This window comes from Bos indicus x Bos taurus, chromosome 9, assembly GCF_003369695.1.
Source record: "Bos indicus x Bos taurus breed Angus x Brahman F1 hybrid chromosome 9, Bos_hybrid_MaternalHap_v2.0, whole genome shotgun sequence".
Taxonomy (NCBI): domain Eukaryota; kingdom Metazoa; phylum Chordata; class Mammalia; order Artiodactyla; family Bovidae; genus Bos; species Bos indicus x Bos taurus.
Genome location: NC_040084.1, coordinates 40,635,873 through 40,661,727, shown reverse-complemented (window position 1 = coordinate 40,661,727; position 25,855 = coordinate 40,635,873). Strand labels below are relative to the sequence as shown.

At 42.1% G+C, this 25,855-nt stretch overlaps 2 protein-coding genes across 5 annotated transcripts in view; one reads left to right on the top strand and one right to left on the bottom strand.

The window, feature by feature from the left end:
• AK9 (adenylate kinase 9) overlaps positions 1-4,502 on the bottom strand; it is a 116,963-nt gene extending 112,461 nt beyond the window's left edge. For 3 of the 4 annotated variants that reach the window (XM_027551232.1, XM_027551235.1, XM_027551236.1), the window contains exons 1-3: positions 4,304-4,502; positions 4,142-4,185; positions 3,682-3,827 (exon numbers count right to left, since the gene is read on the bottom strand). The gene's annotated coding sequence lies outside the window, so the exon portion shown is untranslated. The remainder of the gene's footprint in view (positions 1-3,681; positions 3,828-4,141; positions 4,186-4,303) is intronic. The other variant, XM_027551233.1, reaches the window with a different exon arrangement.
• A 119-nt stretch (positions 4,503-4,621) lies between these two features.
• Positions 4,622-25,855, top strand: part of FIG4 (FIG4 phosphoinositide 5-phosphatase) — a 171,050-nt gene continuing 149,816 nt past the window's right edge. Inside the window, exon 1 of the mRNA XM_027551237.1 lies at positions 4,622-4,851. Coding sequence (XP_027407038.1) covers positions 4,786-4,851 — 66 coding nt within the window. The 5' untranslated portion in view covers positions 4,622-4,785. The remainder of the gene's footprint in view (positions 4,852-25,855) is intronic.

The following is a 25,855-nucleotide window of genomic DNA, read 5'->3' as shown; positions in this document are numbered from 1 at the left end:
TATAGGAATATTCTCCTTTTTCACAAGCTATAGGACACAGGGTCTGAGCTGATATCAACACCAGCAGATCCAAAATGCCATCATAGCCTCCTGTTAGAATGAGGGCAAATGGAGAACCAGTGATAAATGGGGCCTTGGCTCAAGTCCATCTTATAGTGCATCCAAAGTGTTTGCAGGATCACTCAGTGGCTATTTTCATGGTTCTTGAGTGCATAACAGGGACTGCAGCTGGCAAAACCTTCACTGGGGTTCCCTAACTGTAGAGTAAGGGCCACTGTGTAGAAAAGGGCAAGTGGAAACTTCTGAAACCGCATACCCACTCCTTAGCTTCTGGCCAAGATAAACAATAGTAAATCATTCTGAATGAAATGGAAGAGTGCTACCCCTAAACTGTTTAAAAGATGCATCATATTGTTGTATCGGAGAAGGCAATGGCAACCTACTCCAGTACTGCCTGGAAAATCCCATGGATGGAGAAGCCTGGTAGGCTGCAGTCCATGGGGTCGTGAAGAGTCAGACACGACCGAAGTGACTTAGCAGCAGCAGCAGCATGTCGTTATATAGTTGCTCAGTTGTGTCTGACTCTTTTGTGACCCCATGGACTGTAGCCCACCAGGCTCCTCTGTTCATGGGATTTCCTAGGCAAGAATACTGGAGTGGGTTGCCATTTCCTTCTTCAGGGGATCTTCCCAACCCAGGGATTGAAGTTGTGTCTCCTGCATTGGCAAGTGAATTCTTTACCACGGAGCCTCCAGAGAAGCCCTTAAAAGATGCACAGTCCTGTTTAATTCTGTAGTCTGAATTTCTGCAAAAACCAGACAGATCATGACAGATAATATTGGGCCACTGTAAACTTAACCAAGGGGGCAGCCCTAATTTCAGCTGCTGTGCAGAGCCCTTTTTCTAGAGGGACACAGTTTCTTGTACTTGGTATGTAGCTACTCAACTGGAAAATGTATTTTTTTCAATACACACCAAGGAGGAGGGTCAGAAGCAGTTTGTATTTACATAGAACAGTCAGCAGTGAACATTTAATCTTACCCCAGGACTCTCCTGCTCTTTGTAACAAATATAGTACAAGGGGGTCTTGTTGATCCACAGTATTGACAATACCAGGCCTGGTAAGCAGGAAATAGCCAGTGTTCTAGATGCCCTCATAAGATATATGAGCAGCAAAAAGTGGGAAATAAACCTTTAAAGACTCAAGAACCTGTTATAATATATTGGTGAAGTTTTCAAAGGCCAGTGGCCAGTCATCTGGGACATTCTGAGACATTCTCTCCAATATAAAGTACAAGTTACTATACCTTACACCTTCTACTTCTAAAAGGGAAGTGCAATATTTTGTAAATGTCTTTAGTTTTTGGAGGCAACATGTAAAACATTTGGGAATACTGTTCTGATTCATTTAAGGGGTGACTTGGAAAGCTGTCACCTTGGGCTTCCCAGGTGTTGCTAGTGGTAAAGAACCTGCCTGCCAATGCAGGAGATGTAAGAGGCTTGGGTTTGATCCCTGGGTTGGGAAGATCCCCTGGAGGAGGGCATGGCAACCCACTACAATATTCTCACCTGGAGAATCCCATGGACAGAGGAGACTGGTGGGCTGCAGTCCGTAGGGTCGCAAAGAGTTGGACATGACTGAAGCGCGGAATCCCTCCTTGGAAAGCTATCAGTTTTCAGTGGGGCCAACAGCAAATTGCCAACATTCGTTTGATCATAGAGAAAGCAAGGGAATTCCAGAAAAACACCTACTTCTGCTTCATTGACTATGTTAAAGCCTTTGGCTGTGCGGATCACAACAAATTGTTGAAAATTCTTAAAGAGATGGGAATACCAGACCATCTTACCTCACTCCTGAGAAACCCAAATGTGGGTCAAGAAGCAACAGTTAAAACAGGACATGGAACAATGGACTGGTTCAAAATTGGGAAAGGAGTACGTCAAGGCTGTATATTGTTACCCTGCTTATTTAACTTATATGCAGAGCACACTATGGAATGCCTGGCTGAATGACTCACAAGCTGGAATCAAGATTATCAACAACCTCAGATATGCAGATGATACCACTCTAATGCAGAAATGAAGAGGAACTAAAGAGCCTCTTGATGAAGGTGAAAAAGAATGAAAAAGCTGACTTAAAACTCAACATTCAAAAAATTAAGATCATGGCATCCAGTCCCATGCTGCTGCTGTCACTTCAGGCATGTCCGACTCTGTGCGACCCCATAGACGGCAGCCCACCAGGCTCCCCCGTCCCTGGGATTCTCCAGGCAAGAACACTGGACTGGGTTGCCATTTCCTTCTCCAATGCATGAAAGTGAAAAGTGAAAGTGAAGTCGCTCAGTCGTGTCCGACCCTCAGTGACCCCATGGACTGCAGCCCACCAGGCTCCTCCGTTCATGAGATTTTCCAGGCAAGAGTACTGGAGTGGGGGGGGGGATTGCCTTCCGCAATCCAGTCCCATAACTTCATGGCAAATAGACGGGGAAACAATCGAAACAGTGACAGACTTTATTGTTTTGGGCTCCAAAATCACTGCAGGTGGTGACTGCAGCCATGAAATTAAAAGACACTTGCTCCTTGGAAGAAAAGCTATGACAAACCTAGACAGCATATTAAAAGCAGACATTACTTTGCCAACAAAGGTCTGTCTAGTTAGAGCTAGACAGGGGTTTTTCCAGTAGTCATGTATGGATGTGAGAGTTGGACTATAAAGAAAGCTGAGCGCTGAAGAATTGATGCTTTTGAACTGTGGTGGTTGGAGAAGACTCTTGAGTCCCTTGGACTGCAAGGAGATCATACCTGTCAATCGTAAAGGAAATCAGTCCTGAATATTCATTGGAAGGACTGATGCTGAAATGGAAGCTCCAGTACTTTGGCTACCTGATGCAAAGAGCTGACTTATTGGAAAAGACCCTGATGCTGGGAAAGATTGAAGGCAGGAGGAGAAGGGGATGACAGAGGATGAGATGGTTGGATGGCATCACCGACTCGATGGACATGAGTCTGGTGTGTTGCAATCCATGGGGTTGCAAAGAGTCAGACACAACTGAGCAACTGAAGGGAACACATTTACCAGTTGGAAAATCCTCTAGCAGTGAGTTCTGCGATTAACAGGGGGCCCATCTCCTGGGAAACCTAGCACTTCTACCTAGGCTAGGTTAGCTGCCATTCCAGTACATCTAACACCTCACAGTAGGTGCTCAGTAAATATTCGCTGAATGAAGACATTATCCCCTGAAAAGGGAAGTGGGTTTAAAAAGCGGGATTTATGGAGATCCCAGTTCAGTTTTCGGAGAAGGCAATGGCACCCCACTCCAGTACTCTTGCCTGGAAAATCCCATGGATGGAGGAGCCTGGTGGGCTGCAGTCCATGGGGTCGCTAGGAGTCGGACACGACTGAGCGTCTTCACTTTCACTTTTCGCTTTTCTGCATTGGAGGAGATTACAACTCACACCAGTGTTCTTGCCTGGAGAATCCCAGGGACGGGGGAGCCTGGTGGGCTGCCGTCTATGGGGTAGCACAGAGTCGGACATGACTGAAGCGACTTAGCAGCAGCAGCAGCAGCAGCAGTTTAGTTTTGCAAGAAAAGGCACTGGTTTGGCGTCCCCGCAGGAGATGGGATTCCATTCATGCGACACCAACATGCATCTGAGCGGTGAATTCCGACCCCTACTTACCTGGCCTCAGCAGACCCCGGCAGACCCCACCGGTTGGCCGCAGCCGGCTCCCGGGACAGTCTGTTGAGCGGTTGCCAAGGGATCTGTTGAGCGGTTGCTGAGGGAACCCAAGGCCGAGAAGATCGCAAAGCCTCTTGGGGCGGGACCTACGGATGGGGGTCTATGATTTACTGAGTTATTTTCTTTTTTTATTAAATGTTCACTTTTGTACCAAATTTTGTATTCATAATTATAATACACTCCTTTTCACAAATATGGACAGTGATGATCAAGGAGGGTACGTGCACTATGTTCACGTACATCAAAAGAAAGAAATCTTTTAACGCAGCACTCTAAAGCCATTGCTACACCGTTACACTCCGCAATTCACTCTTAGAATTTAGAAATGGTTAAACTTATGCACAAACAAACATGTGACAAAGTTGGGAATTTCCAACTTTAGATGATTAAAAGAAATTACCTGAACCACACACCCTCTGGATAATATGAATTCTGTTGATTCTCCTAAGGGTAAAAATAGACAACAAAGAGATGGGAGGGAAAAACAGACACTAAGAGAAAGAACACAGCTTTTCAGGAATGTAAGGGCAGAAGTGGAAGGAGGCAGGGAAAATAGACCAACTTGGGAATGAATCTGTCCGCAACTCGGAGAACCGTTTCAAAAGAAGCAATCCAGTCCCAAATTATCCACTTTTCCAAAGAGAAGGACCACAGAAGGGAGAAATTCAACTAAATCGGCAACGCTCTTCCCCTCCCACGTTTCCTCCTGCCAGCATCAAATATGGCGCTCTTTGCTTCCTCCCCCGGCAGCACGCAGGTTCTGGAAAGCTACACCACCTCTCTTTGGTAAATCCTCCAGCCCCGCCCCCGCGCGTCTGGGGCGGGGCTTGCCTGGAGGTGGGGCGTAGGGATCCGGAAACACCTGAACCATATTAGCTACTCCCTTATAAATTTAGCGTGCAGGCAGTGTATTTCCCGGCTGAACTTGGCGTCCAACTGCTAAGGCGTCTCCTCTTCGAATCTTTTGGGGGCAGCCCAGAGGCTGCGGCAGTTTGGGCCGCGGCCTGGTGCCCTGCCGTGGGGGCCCCCATATTAGCTCGAGCCATGCCCGCGGCTGCTGCCCCCATCATCAGCTCGGTTCAGAAGCTGGTCCTGTACGAGACTAGAGCTGTGAGTACCCCGCGCCGTGGGGCGCCGGCGGGAGGATGGTGGCCGAGTAGGTGTGGGACAGAGACAGCATTCTCCCCCTTTGCTCCCCCCATTTTCTCAGTTCCCTTATCCCCGCAGAGGGGAATGTGTCCGGGGCTGGGGGTGGGGTTGGGAGTGGGAGCGGTCTTCGCCTTGTCATCGCACCCAGGGCACTGCTGCTGTTGCATGCAAACATTCCCACTTAAAGAGCCACGGTCGGAGCACACGGGCAACAGGTGTTTGTGGTATCTCAGAAACTGTTAATGGGGCTTTATACGAGTTAACTGAATTCTTTTCAACTTTCAGAAAGGCTTAAGAGTTCTGCAGTTCACTGGTTGCAGTACAGGCAGGGGTATGGAGAGTATTTTTGATCATGGCACAGCATTGCTGAGATTGATGTTAATTACGTGCGCTGTACTTGCTGACGTATTTCTCTTGATTTGAAAGGAAGGAAAAACGTATTTTCTTTAAAGACAGTCGATTTGTTTGTATAACATTGTTTTGCTTTTCACTTGACTTTTCCAGCGCATTTTATTTTATTTCGTCAAATCGCCATGAAAATAGTTATTCGTAGAATAAGCAGACTCGTTTTTAGGTTACTGCTGCTGCTGCTAAGTCGCTTCAGTCGTGTCCGACTCTGTGCGACCCCATAGACGGCAGCCCACTAGGCTCCCCCGTCCCTGGATTCTCCAGGCAAGAACACTGGAGTGGGTTGCCATTTCCTTCTCCAATGCATGAAAGTGAAAAGTGAAAGTGAAGTCCCTCAGTCGTGTCCGACTCCTAGCGACCCCATGGACTGCAGCCCACCAGGTCCCTCCGTCCATGGGGTTTTCCAGGCAAGAGTACTGGAGTGGGTTGCCATTGCCTTCTCCCACATACTATGTTTAAAATACATCAATTTCAGCCCATTAAGCCGAGCATGTCTGAGGACTGGCTGATATGTGAATGTTCTTTCTAAAGCAAAGTTCATATTATAGGGCTTTTCTGCTCAGAAACTTCAGTGGCTCCCATTCTGAGGAGAGGAAACTCTGCATCCCTTAGGTTGCCATTTAGTTACTGGCAACTAAGTAGATCCAAGGAATTTTAAAAAATGGTCAGTCAGTTCAGTTGCTCAGTCGTGTCCAACTCTGTGCAACCCCATGAATCGCAGCACGCCAGGCCTCCCTGTCCATCACCAATTCCCTGAGTTCACTCAAACTCAGGTTCATCGAGTCGGTGATGCCATTCAGCCATCTCATCCTCTGTCGTCCCCTTCTCCTCCTGCCCCCAATCCCTCCCAGCATCAGAATCTTTTCCAGTGAGTCAACTCTTCGCATGAGATGGCCAAAGTACTGGAGTTTCAGCTTTAGCATCAGTCCTTCCAAATAAATCCCAGAGCTGATCTCTTTCAGAATGGACTGGTTGGATCTCCTTGCAGTCCAAGGGACTCTCAAGAGTCTTCTCCAACACCACAGTTCAAAAGCACCAATTCTTCAGCGCTCAGCTTTCTTCACAGTCCAACTCTCACGTCCATACATGACCACTGGAAGAACCATAGCCTTGACTAGACAGACCTTTGTTGGCAAAGTAATGTCTCTGCTTTTGAATATGCTATCTAGGTTGGTCATAACTTTCTTTCCAAGGAGTAAGCGTCTTTTAATTTCATGGCTGCAGTCACTATCTGTAGTGACTTTGGAGCCCCCAAAAATAAAGTCTGACACTGTTTCCACTGTTTCTCCATCTATTTCCCATGAAGTGATGGGACCAGATGCCATGATCTTCGTTTTCTGAATGTTGAGCTTTAAGCCAACTTTTTCACTCTCCTCTTTCACTTTCATCAAGAGGCTTCTGAGTTCCTCTTCACTTTCTGCCATAAGGGTGGTGTCATCTGCATATCTGAGGTTATTGATATTTCTCCCAGCAATCTTGATTCCAGCTTGTGCTTCCTCCAGCCCAGCGTTTCTCATGATATACTCTGCATATAAGTTAAATAAGCAGGGTGACAATATACAGCCTTGACGAACTCCTTTTCCTATTTGGAACCAATCTGTTGTTCCATGTCCAGTTCTAACTGTGGCTTCCTGACCTGCATATAGGTTTCTCAAGAGGCAGATCAGGTGGTCTGGTATTCCCATCTCTTTCAGAGTTTTCCACAGTTTATTGTGATCCACACAGTCAAAGGTTTTGGCATAGTCAATAAAGCAGAAATAGATGTTTTTCTGGAACTCTCTTGCTTTTTCCATGATCCAGCGGATGTTGGCAATTTGATCTCTGGTAATGGTAGCAGGTTGTATTAATGAGAATAATAGCTAATACTCTTGGAAGAGTTATATAGTCCAGGCACTGGTCAAAACACTCTACATAGTTCATTATTTAATCCTCATAAAACTTCTGAGACAAATATTGTTGCTATTACTATTATTATTTGGTAAAGGAAAAAATGAGGCAAAGAAAGGTTAGGACGTTGAATGGTGTGGGCTGGTAACTGGCACCAGGCGCAGAGAGTGTGTAACTGGATGGCAACAAATTGCGTATATAAATTGAGAGTAAATGACTAGAAATTTTCACAGCAATTTGACAGAGTAATTGTATTTCAGATGAATCAGATAAACATAGGGCTTATGGATAATGTCTTTGGTTTTTTGTTTTCAGCTTTATTATGGAAATTTCAAGAAAATACAAAGTAGAATAATAAACTCCCATCTAGCTATCACCCAGCTCCAAAATTACCAACATTCTGTCATCCTCTATTACCTATAACTTGTTCCACTTCCACCCACCACATATTATTTTATATGGTTCTTTTTCTTTAAAATGTACATAAATTGAACGTGCAAATCTAAGCTACAGAATTTGGACAGAAGCATACATGTGTAACCACACCCCTGTGTTGTCACAGAAAATTCCCTTGTGTCCATATCTGGTCACCTGTCCCTTCCTTCCTGGCAATTAATATTCTGTTTTTTAAATGTTAGATTAGATACACCCATTAAAGAATTCTGTGTGAATAGAATTGTGCACACTGTCTTGAGTCTCTTGTCTTTTGCTTGGCGTCATGTCGTTGATGTTCATCCTTGCTGTGTGTAACAGTAGCTTCTCCTTATGGAGTACTCATCCACTGGATACGTATTCCACAGCTTTGTTTATCCCTTAACAATATTGGCTTAGAATGTTACCACGTTTAGACTGTTGTCTCTTACTTACGTGTCTCAGAAGTGTAGGGCAGGGAAGCAGTATGAACCAGGGGAAGGGCTGTCCTCCGTCTCAGGTCACATGCAGACAGGAGATAGAAAGCAGGGTAGCAGACGCATTAGTACATTTAAGGTGGTTGGAGTGGAGGTCACTAACTTATTGGGGGGCTATTTTAAAAGGTGCTCTGGGAAAAGCAAACCAGGAATTTATGGTAGGACTCCTCAGCTCACTGGTTTATCTAAATGTCCACACTGTTGGTATGAGCAGGGAAGAATACTGAAAAATGCCTAGAAACAACTCAAAATAGTGTTTTTCTCATCACACTCAGGTACAGTGGATCTCACTACTTCTTTTTTGAAATTCACTTTAATTGTTATGTTTTACTGCAGTACAGTTGATTTAATATGTTGTGTTTATTATAGGTCTACAGAATCTTTTTTAGTTCAACATACAGATTCTTTACTCAAATAGGTAGCAACAGGGTGTTGAGTAGAACTCCCTTGCTATACAGTGGGTCCTTGTTGATTACCTGTTTTATATGTATTATTGTGGATTTGTTAATCCCAACCTCCCAATTGATACCTTCCCTCACCTTTCCCTTCTGGTAACCATAATTTTGTATTCTAATTTGGAGACTCTGTTTCTCTTTTGTCTGTTGGTTCTTGGGCGTCAATGTTCAGATCCCACCAATATGTGATGTTTGTCTTTTTTTTTTTTCTGACTTACATCACTCAGTATGGTGACAACTACTTTCATGCATGTTGCTGCAATAGGAATTGGCTCATTCTTTCTTTTTCATGACTGAGTAATACGCCATTGTGGACATGTACCACTCTTTCTTAATGCATTCTTCTGTCCTTGGACATGTCTCTTGCTTCAAGGTCTTGGCTATTGGAAGTAGTACTGTAGGGTACATTTGGGTGCAAGTTTTTTGTTTGTTTGTTTTAAGAATTCTGGTTGTCTATGAATATCCTGTTAGGAGTGGGACTGATGAAATATATATGGTATCTCTGTTTTTACAGTTTCATAGTTCTGTATTGTACCGTTATCATTCATACACTCCTGGAGAATCCCATGGACAGAGGAGCCTGGCGGGCTGCAGTCCATAGGGTCACAAAGAGTCAGGTACAACTGAGTGACTAACACTTACTTAGCAATGTAAGAGGATCCCCTTTTCTCCACCCCTACTCTAGCGTTTATTGTTTGTAGACATTTTGATGATGGCCATTCTGAACACCAGAAGGTGATCCCTTCTGATTTGCATGTCTCTAATAATTTGTGACTTTGTACATCATTTCATGTGATTAAAAAAAAAATAGTGTCAGTAGTACTTGCCTTTTCATATTGTCTTGATGACACTTTGCCCTTTGTAAAGATTTCTTTTAGAATACTTACTGAAAATTTTGAGGACAGGTATCTTGCAGCCCAGCGGTCCTTTTGAATATTGTCCCCTGAGCAACAGTTTTCAAGTTGTTTTTGCGTCAAACGGCCACAAGGCGGCAGCATTTCTTCGAAGCCCAACTCTGCCTCCTTTAGCAAACAGCCTCAGTGGAAGTCGTGGTTTAAGGTTGTATATTGGACTGGATTGTGCCAGAAGCAACACCCCAAAGCTTGGATCTTGTTGCTTCCTATTTTTCCCTAGTGTTATGTATAGTTTTTCTTTGAGTAACAGTGATATACAGTGTTCTGTGTGTATAGAATCTTTTACATTTGCACATATACATATATCACTTGATCTTCAAATTCTTATGTCATAGAGATTATTACAGAATGTTGAGTAGACTTTTCTTGGTATACTCAAGTCCTTGTTGATTATGTATTTTGTATGTACTAGTCTTTATTCGTTAATCCCAATTTCCTCATTTATTCCTTCCCAACATCTTTCCTCTTGTGTAATGATAATTTTATTTTTGACTGTTGTGAGTCCGTCTGTCTTTGGTCAGTTGGTTTCTTGGTATTAATTTTTACATTTTCCCTCTAAGTGATATATGATATCTGTTTTTTCTGAGTAACATCTCTCAGTATGCTTAGAACTAGGTCCATGTGGGTTCCTGCAGTTGGTATTATCTCCTTCTGTTTCGTGGCTGAGTCTCGTTGCATTGTGGACATATGCCACTTCTTCTGAGTTCATTCATCTCTCTGTGGGAACTTTGTTGGCCCCAGGTCTTTGGCCTTGTAACTGGTGGTGCAGTGCAGATTTGGATGCATGTTCCGTTTTGAATTCTGGTTTTCCCTGGATTTTCTCATAGGCGTGGGGCTGTGGATCTTGTAGGTAGCTCCGGTTTTCCTTTAAAAGCACCACACGCTGTTCTCTAAAGGGAGTGCAGCCAGTTTCATCCCGCTTGCGTCTTAGGAGGCTTTCCTTTTCTCCAGGCCCTGTCCACTGTGGATTCCTTGAAGACTTACTGATGATGGCCATTCGGGCTCTGGCATTGTGAGGCCTCACTGTACTTCTGATTTGCATGCCTCTAAGAAGAGGGGAATTTGTGCACCATTTCATGTGTTCTTTTCTTTAACTAAATGGTGATAATAAAATTGACTTGTAGTTGGCTCCCTGAAAGTCAACCAGGTGTTGAATTTTTCCGGATTACCTACTTCAGGACATTTATTGACAGAAGGCTATCATTTACAACCCTGCAATTCTTGTGAATATTGCATGCCCAATAAGCATTGATTTTAAACTTGCTGTTTTGGAAAACAGCCACAGTGCGGCAGGATTTCTTCACGCCCAACTGGTTACCAGAAAGCAGAGCCATGGTGGGCGTGGTGTTTCTGGGTGTAAATTAGTGTGGAACCTGCCAGCACAAACACCCCTAGTCTTGTGTCTCATTACTTACTGGTTTTTAAATTAATTTAGTTATTATTAATAACTATTATTTTGGCTACTGTAAGTGCGGCTGTAGTGCACATTTGGGTGCCAGTTTCTTTTAGAAATCTGGTTCTGTTCCAATATCCTGTTAGGATCGGACTCTCAAATCTATGGTAGCTCTGTGTTTACCTTTTTAAAAAAAATTATTTATTTTAATGGGAGGATAGTTACTTTCCAATGCCATACACCAACCTTTTAAAGACAGTTCCCTATTGTTGTGTCTCGTGGCTGTTACCATCTATATGCCGCTGGCATTTTCTCCACCCCTACTCTGGCATTCATCGTGGACATTTTGATGAGGGGAGTTTTGACTGTGATTCCTCGTAGTTTTGATTTCCATGTCTCTAATAATTTGTGACTTTGTGCATCATTTCATGCGCTTTTTAAAAAAATCATGTGAGTAGTATCTACCTTGTGATATTGTCTTATGAAATACAGCCCTTCTTAAAAAATATATATATATATTTTTAGAATACTTACCCTAGATAGTTTTTGAGGACTCATACCTTAAGTCCAGTCATCCTTGTGAGTGTTAGTTCTCGTAAAGTGAAAGTGTTAGTCGCTTAGTTGTGTTCGATTCTTTGTAATCCCATGTAACGTAGCCCTCCAGGCTCCTCTGTCCATGGAATTCTCCAGGCTAGAATATTGGAGTGTGTAGCACTTCCCCTTCTCCATGGGATCTTCCTGACCCAGGTATGGAAACCGGCTCTCCCGCCTCGAAGGCCCATTCCTTTACAGTTTGAGACACCAAGGAAACCCATTTTCCTGTGTGGGTGTGTTAGTTGCTCATTTGTGTCTGACTCTTTGTGACCCTTTGACTCAAACCCATCAGGCTTCACTGTCCATGGAATTCTCCAGGTAACAACACTGGATTGTGTAGCATTCCCTTTTCCGTAACAATTTTCAAGTTGCTGTTGCGAAATATGGCCACAAGGCAGCAGCATTTTCCAAACCACAACTCGGTCCTCTGGCAAACAGCCTGAGCAGACATCATGATTTGGGGTTGGCAATTAGACCGAAATGTGCCAGAAGCAACACCCCAAAATTTGTGTCTTGTCACTTCTTTCTTTTCTAATTCAATGTTTAGGTTTTATTGGGTGTAACAGTGATGTGCAAAGCTGGATGTGTACACAACTGTTATATTTACACATACACATGTATCTGTTGATCTTCAAATTATTTTCCATAGAGGTTATCACAGAATGCTGGGTTGATCTCCCTTGGTATACCTAGGTCCTTGTTGGTTATATATTTTATATGTAATAGTTTTTATTTGTTAATCTAAACATCCTTATGTATTTTACATGTTATGGTTTTTATTTGTTAAACCAACTTCCCAGTTTATCCCTTCCCCATATGTTTCCACTTTTTTTTTTGTTTGTTTGTTTCCACTTTTTTAATGATGATTTTATTTTGTTTCTCTTTGGTCAGTTGTTTTTCTTGGTTAGTTTTCAGAATCCACCTTTGAGTGATATCATGTGATATGTCTTTTTTTTTGAGTTAGCTCTCTGAGTATGGTTAGAACTACTTCTATGTTCAGTTCAGTCACTCAGTCGTGTCTGACTCTTTGTGACTTCATGGACTGCAGCACGCCAGGCTTCCCTGTCCATCACCAACTCCCGGAGCTTGCTCAAACCCATGTCCATTGAGTCGGTGATGCCATCCAACCATCTCATCCTCTGTCATCCCTTCTCTTCCTGCCCTCAATCTTTCCCAGCATCAGGGTCTTTTCCATTGAGTCAGTTCTTCACGTCAGGTGGCCAGATTATTGGAGTTTCAACCTGTAGGTTGCTGTAGTTGTATTTTTTCGTTCTGTTTAATGGGTGAGTCGTGTGCCATTGTGGACCTACACCGCTGTCTGTCTGTGCGTTCATTCTCGATGGACACTTTGCCTGCAGGTCTTTGCTGCTGTAACTGGTGATGCAGTGCAGCTTTCGATATATGTTCCTTTTTGAATTCTATTTTTTTCCAGATATTCCCTTGGTGTGGGCTGCTGGATCACAGGTTGTTCTTGTTTTCCTTTAAAGGCACCTGCATACTGTTCTGTGTCAGGATTTTACCAGTGTCATCTCACCATCGCCTTACAGGCTCTGCTTTTGTCCAGGCCCTCTCCACCAGTATTCTTCGAAGACTTGATGATGCCCATTCAGATTGGAATGAGCTGAGCCCTCATCATGGTATGGATTTGCATGGCCCTAAAAACTGGCAAATTAAATTTTTTTTTTTAAACAAAGTGTTAATAAAATTGATTGTTGAAATTGGCTTCTTGAAAGTGGGCCATGTGTTGAATTTTTTGGATTACCTTCTTCAGGACATTTAGTGACAGTGGGTGTCATTTGCACATGTTGTCTGTGAACGCTGTGTGCCCATGAGCGTTGATTTTAAAGTTGCTATTTGGGAAAAAGCCCACAAGGAGGCAGGATTCCTTTATGCCCAACTAATTACTACAGAAAGCAGAGACTAGTGGGAGTGGTGTTCTTGAGTGTGAATTCGTGTGGAATGTACTAGCACAAACACTCATAAGCTGTGTCTCAATATTTGATTTTTTATTAATTTAATTTTTAAAATTTATTATTTTTACTAATGTTTTTACTTGTGTAGAGAATCTTGGAGAGGGCAATGGCAACCCACTCCAGTACTCTTGCCTGGGAATTCCCATGGACGGAGGAGCCTGGTGGGCTGCAGTCCATGGAGTGGCTAAGAGTCGGACACGACTGAGCGACTTCACTTTCACTTTTCACTTTCCTGCATTGGAGAAAGAAATGGCAACCCACTCCAGTGTTCTTGCCTGGAGAATCCCAGGGACGGGGGAGCCTGGTGGGCTGCCGTCTATGGGGTCACACAGAGTCGGACACGACTGAAGCGACTTAGTGGCAGCAGCAGCAGAGAATCTTTTCCAGCTCTATGGGTATCTCTTCCTCTTTGGCTTTTTTTCAGGGTTATTACAGAATGTGGTGTAGACCTCCCTTGCTCTCCAGGAGGTCCTTTTTGATGACACCACTGATATCACTCAGCACATTAGACCTGGGTTCACATCTGTTGCTGCAGTAGACATTGTCTCATTCTCATTCTTTTTTTTTAAGCATTCGAACAGAACATCTAATTTTATTTTTATTTTCTTTATTTAAATAAAATTTATTTATTTAGTTTTTTAACCCCCAAAGCATTTTGTATTGGGATATGGCTGATGAACAATTTGTGACAGTTTCAGGTGTACAGTGAAGGAACTCAGCCATGCATATTATTTTTCATGACTGAATATTATGCCGCCATGGACACATACCCCTTCTTCTTTAGCGTTCATCTGTCCTTGGACGTTTTGGTTGCTTCCAGCCAGCAGCGGTTGCAGGCGCTGCTGTGGTGCGCGTTTGGTGCATGCTTCTTATAGAAATCTGGTTGTTTCCAAATGTGCTGTTAGGATGGGGCTGTGACATCAATGGTAGCTCTGTTTTTACTTTTTAAAGACAGTTCCCTGTTGTTATCTCTGGTGCCTGTTAAGTTTATCTACCACAGGCCCTTTTCTTCACCCCCTCTCTTGCATTTATTGTTTGTGGACATTTTGATGATGGCCATTTTGACACTGCAATGTGATCCCTTATTGTAATTTTTATTTCCATGTCTCTAATAAATGTGATTTTTGTGCATCATTTCATGTGCTTTTTTAAAAAAAATAGTGTAAGTAGTTTCTACCTCTTGATATTGCCTTGATGAAATTCAGCCCTTTGTAAGGAAAATTTTTTAGAATACTTACCTAGGAGGGTTTTTGAGGACTGATACCTTACAGCCCAGCCATCATTGGGACTGTTAGTCCCTTAAAGTGAAAGTGTTCGTCGCTCAGTTGTGTCTGACTCTTGGTCACCCTGTGGAATGTGGCCCACAAGTATCCTCTGTCCATGGAATTCTCCAGGCAGGAATATTGGAGTGCGTAGCCATTTCCTTCTCCGGGGGATCTACCTTGACCTGGGTGTGGAACCCAGGCCTCCTGCATTTCCGGCAGATTCTTTATTGTCCCAGTCACCAGGGACACCCAGTTTCCTGTGGTGTGTGTTAGTTGCTCAGATGAGTCCGACTCTTTGCAACCCATGGACTGGATTTCTCCAGCTCCCCTGTGCATGAAATTCCCCAGGCAAGAATACTGGAGTGGGTACCCAGCCATTCCCTTCTCAACTGGTTGTGCTTGGTGTTGTGGGCAACGTCCACAAGGTGGCAGCATTTCCCCAAGCCCAACTCTACTCTGGCAACCAGAGCCTCAGTAGACATCTTGGTTTGGGGTTGGAAATTAGACTGATACATACCAAAAGCCATTTCCTTCTCCAATGCATTGGAGAAGGAAATGGCAACCCACTCCAGTGTTCTTGCCTGGAGAATCCCAGGGACGGGGGAGCCTGGTGGGCTGCCGTCTATGGGGTCGCACAGAGTCGGACACGACTGAAGCGACTTAGCAGCAGCAGCAGCAGCATACCAAAAGCAACACCCCAAAACTCGTGTCTTGTCGCATCTTTTTTAAAAAATTCAGTGTTTAGTGTTTTGGGGCGTGACAATGTTGTATAATGTCAGATGTGTACAGAAACTTTTATATTTACATATATATAACTATTGATCTTCAAGTTATTTTCCATAGAGGTTCTTACAGAATGTTGAGTTGACCTCCCTTCGTATACCAGGTTGATTACATATTTTAAATGTAACAGTTTCTATGTTAATACAAACTCCCTCATGTATATATAATTTCCTTCCTCATTTTATATATAATGATTTCTATGTGTTTCTCTAATTTACTCCTTCCCCACATTGTTCTCCTTTCTTAGTGATCATTCTATTTTCTACTTGGTAACTGTTTCTCTCGGTTGGTTGTTTTCTTGGTTATATTTTAGGTTCCATGTGTAAGAGATATCATGTGATATGTATTTTTTTTTTTTTAGTTAACTGTGCCCATGTAGGATGTGGCACATGGTTTGTTTTTTTATCCTATTTAGTGGGTGAGCCATGCACCATTGTGGACCTCGACAGCTGTCTCCTGGTCGTTCATTCTCAATGGACACTTTGCCTCCAGGTCTTTGCTGCTGTAACTGGTGACGCAGAGTAGCTTCGGATGGATGTTCCTTTTTCAAATTCTGGTTTTCTTCGGATATTCCCTTAGGCATGGGACTGCTGGATTACAGGTTGCTCTTATTTTCTTTCTTATTTCCTGCATAACTGTTCTTACCAGTTTGATCTCACCATTACCTTAGGAGGCTGTGCTTTTCTCCAGGCCCTTTCCACCAGCATTCTTCAAATATTTATTGATGATGGCCATTTAGACTTGGTGAGATCAGCCCTTGTTGTAGATTAGATTTGCATAGCTCTAAGAACTGGTAATTTTGTGCATCATTTCATATGCTCTTTTTTTTTTTTTTTTTAACATTGGTAATGAAATTGTCTTGTAAAATTGGCTCCTTGAAGGTGGGCCGTGTATTGGGTGTTTTTTTGGATTACCTTCTTTAGGACGTCTAGTGAAAGCATGTGTCATTACAGCTGTGCAGTCCTTGTGACTGGTGTGCCCAGAGCATTGATTTAAATTTGCTGTTTGGGAAAATGGCCTCAAGGAAGCAGGATTTCTTCGTGCCCAACTCTAGTAACTAGAGAAAGCAGAACCTAGAGGAAGTGGTGTTCCTGGGTGTTAATTTGTAGGGAATGTGCCAGCAGAAACAACCATAAGCTTGTGTCTCAGTGCTTGTTTTTTTTTAAATATATTTAATTTTTAGTTTGTAATTTAGTAGGTTGTTTTGTAAAGTGTTTTTTTGTAGGTGTAGAGAATTCTTTTCAGTTCTGTATGTATCTACTCATCTTTGAGCTCTTTTCTTCTATAGGTTATTACAGAGTGTTGTATTGACCTCCCTCGCTCAGCAGCAGGTCCTTGTTGATTACATATTTTATATATATTATTGTGGATTTGTTAACCCCAACCTCCTAATCGATACCTTCACACCCACCATTCCCTCTGGTAACTCTAATTTTGTTTTCTAATTTTTTTTTTTTTAGCCCAGAAAACAATATTTAATATCTTTTTTTTTTTTTTTTTTTACTTTACAATATTATATTGGTTTTGCCATACATCAACATGAATCCGCCACGGGTGTACACGTGTTCTCCATCCTGAACCCCCTCCCATCTCCCTCCCCATACCATCCCTCTGGGTCATCCCAGTGCACCAGCCCCGAGCATCCTGTATCCTGCATGGAACCTGGACTGGCGATTTGTTTCACATATGATATTATACATGTTTCAATGCCATTCTCCCAAATCATCCCCCCTGCCCCACAGAGTCCAAAAGACTGTTCTATACATCTGTGTCTCTCTTTTGCTGTCTCTCATACAGGGTTATCATTACCATCTTTCTAAATTCCATATGTATGTGTTAGTATACTGTATTGGTGTTTTTCTTTCTGGCTTACTTCACTCTGTATAATAGGCTCCAGTTTCATCCACCTCATTAGAACTGATTCAAATGTATTCTTTTTAATGGCTGAGTAATACTCCATTGTGTATATGTACCACAGCTTTCTTATCCATTCATCTGCTGATGGACATCTAGGTTGCTTCTATGTCCTGGCTGTTATAAACAGTGCTGCGATGAACATTGGGGTACACACCTTATCTTTGACAAAGGAGAAAATGGAGAAAAGACAATCTCTTTAAAAAGTGGTGCTGGGAAAACTGGTCAACCACTTGTAAAAGAATGAAATTAGAACACTTTCTAACACCATACACAAAAATAAACTCAAAATGGATTAAAGATCTAAACATAAGACCAGAAACTATAAAACTCCTAGAGGAGAACATAGGCAAAACACTCTCCGGCATACATCACAGCAGGATCCTCTATCACCCACCTCCCAGAATACTGGAAATAAAAGCAAAAATAAACAAATGGGACCTAATTAAAATTAAAAGCTTCTGTGCAACAAAGGAAACTATAAGCAAGGTGAAAAGACAGCCTTCAGAATGGGAGAAAATAATAGCAAATGAAGCAACTGACAATTAATCTCAAAAATATACAAGCAACTCCTGCAGCTCAATTCCAGAAAAATAAATGACCCAATCAAAAAATGGGCCAAAGAATTAAACAGACATTTCTCCAGAGAAGACATACAGATGGCTAACAAACACATGAAAAGATGCTCAACATCACTCATTATCAAAGAAATGCAAATCAAACCCACAATGAGGTACCATTTCACGCCAGTCAGAATGGCTGCTATTCAAAAGTTTACAAGCAATAAATGCTGGAGAGGGTTTGGAGAAAAGGGAACCCTCTTACACTGTTGGTGGGAATGCAAACTAGTACAGCCACTATGGAGAACAGTGTGGAGATTCTTTAAAAAACTGTAAATAGAACTGCCATATGACCCAGCAATCCCACTGCTGGGCATACACACCGAGGAAACCAGAATTGAAAGAGACACATGTACCCCAAAGTTCATTGTTTTCTAATTTTGTGAATCTGTTCTCTTTTTTCCGTTAGTTTATGGGCATGAATTTTAGACTCTACTGCGAAATGATATTTGTCTCTCTTTTTCTGACCAGTGTCACTCAGTATAATTACAATGAGCTCCATGAATTTTGCTGTAGCTGGCTCTGTCTCATTTTCTTCTGGACAGCATAATACACCATTGTGGAGAGGTGCCACTTCTTGACGCATTCATCTGTCTTTGGGCGTTTTAGTTGCTTCCAGGTCTTGGCCGTTTGCCATGATGCTGTAGTTCAATTGTGGGTGCAAGATTCTTGTAAGAATTCTGGTTGTCTTTGACTATCCTGTTAGCATTGGGACTGCTGGAATATATGGTAGCTCTGCTTTTACAGTTTCATCGTTGTGTATCGTGGCGGTTACCATTTACATACCACTAGAAACATAAGAAGGTCCCTTTTCTCCATCCCCAGTTTAGCATGTATTGTTTGCAGACATTTTGATGGTGGTCATTCTCACCGCCTGGAGGTTATCCCTCATTATGATCTTAATTTGCATGTCTCCAATAATTGGTGATTTTGTGCATCATTTCATGTGCTTTTTTTTTTTTACAAAATAGTGTCAGTAGTCTCTGCCTTTTCATATTGTCTTGATGACACTCTGCCCTTTGTAAAGATTTCTTTTAGAATACTTACTCACTGAAAACTTTTGAGCACAGGTATCTTGTAGCCCAGCTGCCCTTTTGAATATTAAGTCCCCTAAGCAACAGTTTTCAAGTTGTTTTTGTGGAAACAGCACAGGAAAGCAGCATGTCTTCAAAGCCAACCCTGCCTACTCTTGCACACAAAGGTTCAGTAAAAGCTGTGTTTTGGGGTTGCACATCGGACTGGGTTGTGCCAGAAGCAACACCCCAGAGCTTGAGTGCTGTCACTCCATTTTTTTTTAGTTTACTGTGTAATTCTGCATTAACAAACAGTGATTTACAGTGTTCTGTGTGTTGTATGTGTACAGAATCTTTTACATTTGCACATATACATATGTCTGAAGGTGAAAGTCACTCAGTTGTGTCCAACTCTTTGTGACCCCATGGACTCTACAGTCCATGGAATTCTCCAGACCAGAGTACTGGAGTGGGCAGCCTTCCACTTCTCCAGGGGATCTTCCCAACCCAGGGATCGAACCCAGGTCTCTTGAACTGCAGGCGGATTCTTTACCAGCTGAGCCACCAGGGAAGCCCTATTGATCTTCAAATTCTTATCTCATAGAGATTATTACAGAATGTTTATTAGACTTCTCTTGGTATACTGAAGTCCTTGTTGATTATGTATTTTGTATGTAATGGTTTCCGTTGTTAATCCCAATTTCCTCATTTATTCCTACCCACATCTTTCCCCTTGGTTAATGATGATTTTATTTTTGACTGTTGTGAGTCTCTGTGTCTTTGGTCAGTTGGTTTCTTGGTATTAATTTTTAGATTTCACCTATAAGTGATATCATATGATATCCATCCATTTTTTCTGAGTAATGCATCTCTGTATGCTTAGAACTAGGTCCATGTGGGTTGCTTCTTCGGTATTATCTCATTCTATTTCACGGCTGAGTCTCATTCCATGGTGGACGTGTACTGCTTCCTCTTTAATGCATTCATCTCTTGATGGAAACTTTATTGGCTTCCAGGTCTTTGCTCTTGTAACTGGTGATAAAGTGCAGCTTTGGAGGCATGTTTCTCTTTGAATTCTGGTTTTCCCTGGATATTCTCATAGGCATGGGACTGTAGATCATAGGTAGCTCCAGTTTTCCTTGAAAGGCACCTGCATACTGTTCTCTAAAGAGAGTGCACCCATGTCATCCCACCTGCATCTTAGGAAGTTTTCCTTCTTTCCAGGTCCTCTCCACCACGGATTCTTTGAAGACTTATTGATGATGGCCATTCAGACTTTGGTGATGTGAGCCCTTGTTGTAGTTTTGATTTGCATGTCTCTAAGAACTGGTGAATTTGTGCACCATTTCATGTGCTCTTTTCTATTTCTTATCAGTGGAAATAAATTGACTTATTGAAGTTGATTCCTTGACAGTCGACCAGGACTTAAATATTTTTTTTTTTGATTACCCACTTCAGGACATTTAGTGATAGAAGGTATCATTTACAGCCCTGTAGTCCTTGTGAATATTGCATGCCCATAGGTTATTGATTTTGAAGTTGTTGTTTTGGAAAACGGCTACAAGGAGGCAGGATTTCTTCATGCCCAACTCTTCAGTTCAGTTCAGTTCAGTTCATTTACTGAGTCGTGTTGGACTCTTTGAGACCCCATGGACTGCAGCACACCAGGCTTCCCTGTCCATCGCCAACTCCCAGAGCTTGCTCAAATTCATGTCCATCGAGTTGATGATGCCATCCAACTATCTCATCCTTTGTCATCGCCTTCTTTTCCTGCCTTCAATCTTTCCCAGAATCAGAGTCTTTTCCAAAGAGTCAGTTCTTTGCATCAGGTGGCCAAAGTATTGGAGCTACAGCATCAGTTCTTCAATGAATATTCAGGACTGATTTCATTTAGAATTGACTGTTTGATCTCCTTGCTGTCCAAGGGACTCTCAAGAGTCTTTTCCAACACCACAGTTTAAAAGCATCAGTTCTTTGGCCAACTCTAGTTACTACAGAAAGCAGAGCTTTAGTGGTAGTGGTGTTCCTGGGGTGTACATTAGAGTGGAAGGTGCCAGCACAAACACCCCTAAGCTCATGTCTCGTTTAATTACTGTTTTTTTATTAGTTTAGTTTTTTTTTTAATTAAAGAGATTTTATTTATTCTGTTTTTCGTACACACTTTAATTGGTAGGCAAAGATATTCACCATGTTTTTACCACATGTCATTAAAAAAAAACTCTATTCTTATTCCCAGAAGCTAGCCAACTCATTATAGTAGTAAAAACTTCACTGGCTCTATTAAACTATATTATGCATCGTATTTTGAAAATAGAGCCAAACAGCACATATTATCATTAAAAAAAGAGCCCTTTTGTAAAAAGATTTTGTGAAAATTAACTGCAATATATAAATGAACATATAAGTGTACATATGAACATAATTTTCATTTAAACCAAAGGTATATTGCCTAAAACAATTTAATCAGACCATTTCTGCATTAAGCTCTCTGTTACGTGCTTTGCATCATCTCATTTCTTTTTTTTTTTTAATTTTATTTTTAAACTTTTCAATATTGTATTAGTTTTGCCAAATATTGAAATGAATCTGCCACAGGTATACCTGTGTTCCCCATCCTGAACCCTCCTCCCTCCTCCCTCCCCATACCCTCCCTCTGGGTCGTCCCAGTGCACCAGCCCCAAGCATCCAGTATCGTGCATCGAACCTGGACTGGCGACTCGTTTCATACGTGATATTATACATGTTCCAATGTGGATAAATTTGTTTTGAAATGTTGAGTTGGTTGTGTGTAGATAATGTTTTTCTGTTTTTTATATATATATATAAAAAAATGTTCGGGTTCTTTTTTCGTGTAGATTCCTACGGAATGTTGTGTAGACCTCCCTCGCTCAGCTGCAGGTCCTCACTGACTACCTATTTTCTATGCATTACTGTGGATTGGTTAGTCCCACCTGCTAATTCCTCCTCTCACACTTCCCTTCTGGTGACAATGATTTTGTTTTCTAGTTTTGTGAATCTGTTTTTCTGTTTCAGATGGTTCATGGGCATCAGTTTTCAGACCCCACAGATAAGTGATATTTGTTGTTGTTTTTGACTGACATCACTCAGCATCATTACACTTAAGTCCATGTGTGTTGCTATAGGAGACACTGTCTCGTTCTTTATCTTTTTTTAAGCATTCAAACTGAACATCTAATTTTATTTTTTATTTTCTTTATTTTATTAACATTTTAATTTGTATTTTTAACCCCGAAATCATTTTGTATTGGGGTATAGCCGATTAACAATTTGTGATCATTTCAGGTGTGCAGCGAAGGGACTCGGCCATACATATACATGTATCTGTTCCTTCTTTTCCATGACTGAGTAGTGTGCCATCATGGACGTGTCCGCTGCCTTCTTTAGCATTCTTCTGTCCTTGGACGTTTTAGTTGCTCCAAGCAGGTGGTGACTATTGTAAGTGCACGTCTGGGTGCATGTTTCAAAATCTGGTTGTTTTCAAATCTCCTATTAGGATTGGACTCCGATGTCAATGGTAGCTCTGTTTTTCCCTTTTAAAGTCAGTTCCCTATTGTTATATCTGTGGCTGTTTATATATCACAGGCATCTGAGAGTGTCCTCTTTTCTCCACCTAAAGTGAAAGTGTTGGTTGCTCAGTTGTCTGACTCTTTGCCATCCCATGGACTGTGGCCCGCCAGGCTCCCCTGTCCATGGAATTCTCCGGGTGAGAATCTTGGCTTGGGTAACAATTCCCTTCTCCATGGGATCTTCCTGATCCAGGTGTGGAACCCAAGTCTCCCACATTGCAGACAGATTCTTGACTGTGTGAGCCACCAAGGAAGCCCAGTTTCCTGTGTGTGTGTGTTCGTTGCTGTCGTGTCCGACTCTTTGCAACACATGGACTGTAGCCCACAAGGCTCATCTGTGCATGAAGTTCTCCAGGGAAGAATGCTTGTCTGTGTAGCCATTCCCTTCTCTTTAAGTTTAAAAATTTTCGAGTTGCTGTTGTAGGATATGACCACATGGCGGCAGCATTTTCCCAGCAACCAGAGCCTCAGTGGACGTGGTGGTGTGAAGTTGGAAAATAGAATGAAGTGTGCCAGAAGCAGCACCCCAAAACTTGTGTCTTGTGACTTCTTTTTTAATTTAATGTTTATGTTTTTTTGGGACATAACAATGATGCACAATGTCGGATGTGTGCAGAAAATTTTATATTTACTCATATACCTATTGATCTTCAAATTATTTTCCATAGAGGTTACTACAGAATGTTGAGTTGACCTCCCTTGGTATACCTAGGTCCTTGTTGATTATATATTTTATATATATAATCTATATATATATAGAAACTATATAATAGTTTCTATTTGTTAATCCAAACTTCCTTATGTATTTTGTATGTAATGATTTCTATTTGTTCCTACAGCTTCCTAATTTACCCCTTGCCCACATCTTTCCCCTTTTGTAATGGTAATTTTATCTTCTATTTTGTGACTGTTTCTCTTTGGTCAGTTGTTTTCTTGGTTACTTTTCAGAATCCACCTGTAACTGATAACATGTAATATGGCTTTTTTTTTTTTTTTAATATTACCCATCTGAGTATGGATAGAACTAATTCCATGTAGGTTGCTGTAATTGTTGTTTTTTCATTGTGTTTAATGGGTGAGTCATGCAGCGTGGAGGACCTGTACAACTGTCTCTCTGCATTCATTCTCAGTGGACACTTGGTTTGCCTCCAGGCCTTTGCTGTTGTCACTGGTGATGCAGTGCAGCTTAGGATGCATGTTCCTTTTTCGAATCTTCTGTGGATATCCCCTTAGGCGTGGGACTTCTGGATCACGGGTTTCTCATGTTTTCCTTTAAGGCACCTGCATACTGTTCTGTGCCAGGACTTTTACCAGTGTCGTCTCACCATCGCCTTATAGGCCCTACTTTTGTCCAGGCCCTCTCCACCAGTATTCTTCGAAGACTTGATGATGCCCATTCACATTGGAATGAGCTGAGCCCTCATTGCAGTTTGGATTTGCATGGTTCTTGAAAACTGGCAAATTTGTGCACCATTTCATGTGCTCTTTTTTTTTTTAATTTAAATGGTGATAATAAAATTAGCTTGTTGAAATTGGCTCCTTTAAAGTGGGCCGTGTATTGAGTTTTCTTTTTTGATTACCTTCTTCAGGACACTTAGTGACAGCGGGTGTCAGTTCACAGCCACGCAGTCCTCGTGAATGCTGTACGCCCATAGAAGCATTGACTTTTAAAGATTCCCCCTGGGGAAATGGACACACGAAGGCATGATTTCTTCATGCCCAACTCTAGTTACAACAGAAAGCACAGCCTGGTGAAAGTGGTGTTCTTGGACGTGCCAGCAGGAACACCCATAAATTGTGTCTCAATACTTGTTGTTTTTTTAAATTAATGTAATTTTTTAATTTAGTGAGTTGTTTCAAAAAGTGTTTTTGGTAGGTATAGAGAATCTTTTTCAGTTCTATATGTACCTATTCATCTTTGCGTTATTTTCTCATTTAGATTATTACAGACCTCTCTTGCCCTACAGCAGGTAGTTTTGGATTTTTTATTTTATATGTAATATTTTATGTATTATTTTATTCTATTTTATGTGTATTATTGTGGATTAGCTAATCCCAACCTACTAATTGGTACCTTCCCCCACCTTTTCCTCTGGTAGCTCTAATTTTGTTCTGTTGTCAGTTGGTTTACCGGCATGGATTTTCAGATTCCACCAAGAAGTGATATTTGTCTTTCTTTTTCCCAGTTGATGTCACTCAGTATGATTACAGCAAGCTCATGTATTTTGCTGTAGTTGGAATTGTGTCGTTTTTTTCTTGATGAGATATCTGCTGCTGTGGATATGTGCCACCCCTTATTTATTCAGTGGCCGGTCCCCGGATATTTAGTTGTTCCAGGTCTTGGCTGTTTGCTGTGATGCTGTAGTGCCCATTGGGGTGCCAGATCCTTTTAGAGTTCTGGTTGTCTTCAAATATCTTGTTAGGAGTGCTGCTTTGCTGCTGCTAAGTCGCTTCAGTCGTGTCCGACTCTGTGCGACCCCATAGACGGCAGCCCACCAGGCTCCCCCATGCCTGGGATTCTCCAGGCAAGAACACTGGAGTGGGTTGCCATTTCCTTCTCCAGTGCATGAAAGTGAAAAGTGAAAGTGAAGTCGCTCAGTTGTGTCCGACTCTGTGCGACCCCATAGATGGCAGCCCACTAACTCCGCCATCCCTGGGATTCTCTAGGCAAGAGTACTGGTGTGGGGTGCCATTGCCTTCTCTGTGTTAGGAGTGGGACTGGTGAAATACATGGTAGCTCCGCTTTTACAGTTTCATCGTTCTGTATTGTGGCTGTTACCATTTACATACCACTAGCAACATAAGTTGGAGAAGGCAATGGCACCCCACTCCAGTACTCTTGCCTGGAGAATCCCATGGGTGGAGGAGCCTGGTAGGCTGCAGTCCATGGGGTTGCTAAGACTCAGACAGGACTGAGTGACTTCACTTTCACTTTTCACTTTCATGCATTGGAGAAGGAAATGGCAACCCACTCCAGTGTTCCCAGGGATGGGGGAGCCTGGTGGGCTCCTGTCTCTGGGGTTGCACAGAGTCAGACATGACTGAAGTGACTTAGCAGCAGCAGCAGCAACATAAGAGGGTCCCCTTTTCTCCACCAACACTAGCGTTTATCGTTTGTGAAAAATTTTGTTGATGGCCACTCTGACCACCTAGAGGTGATCCCTCATTGTAATCGTGATTTGCATGTCTCCAGTAATTGGTGATTTTGTGCATCATTTCATGTGCTTTTAAAAACTAATGTCAGTAGTATC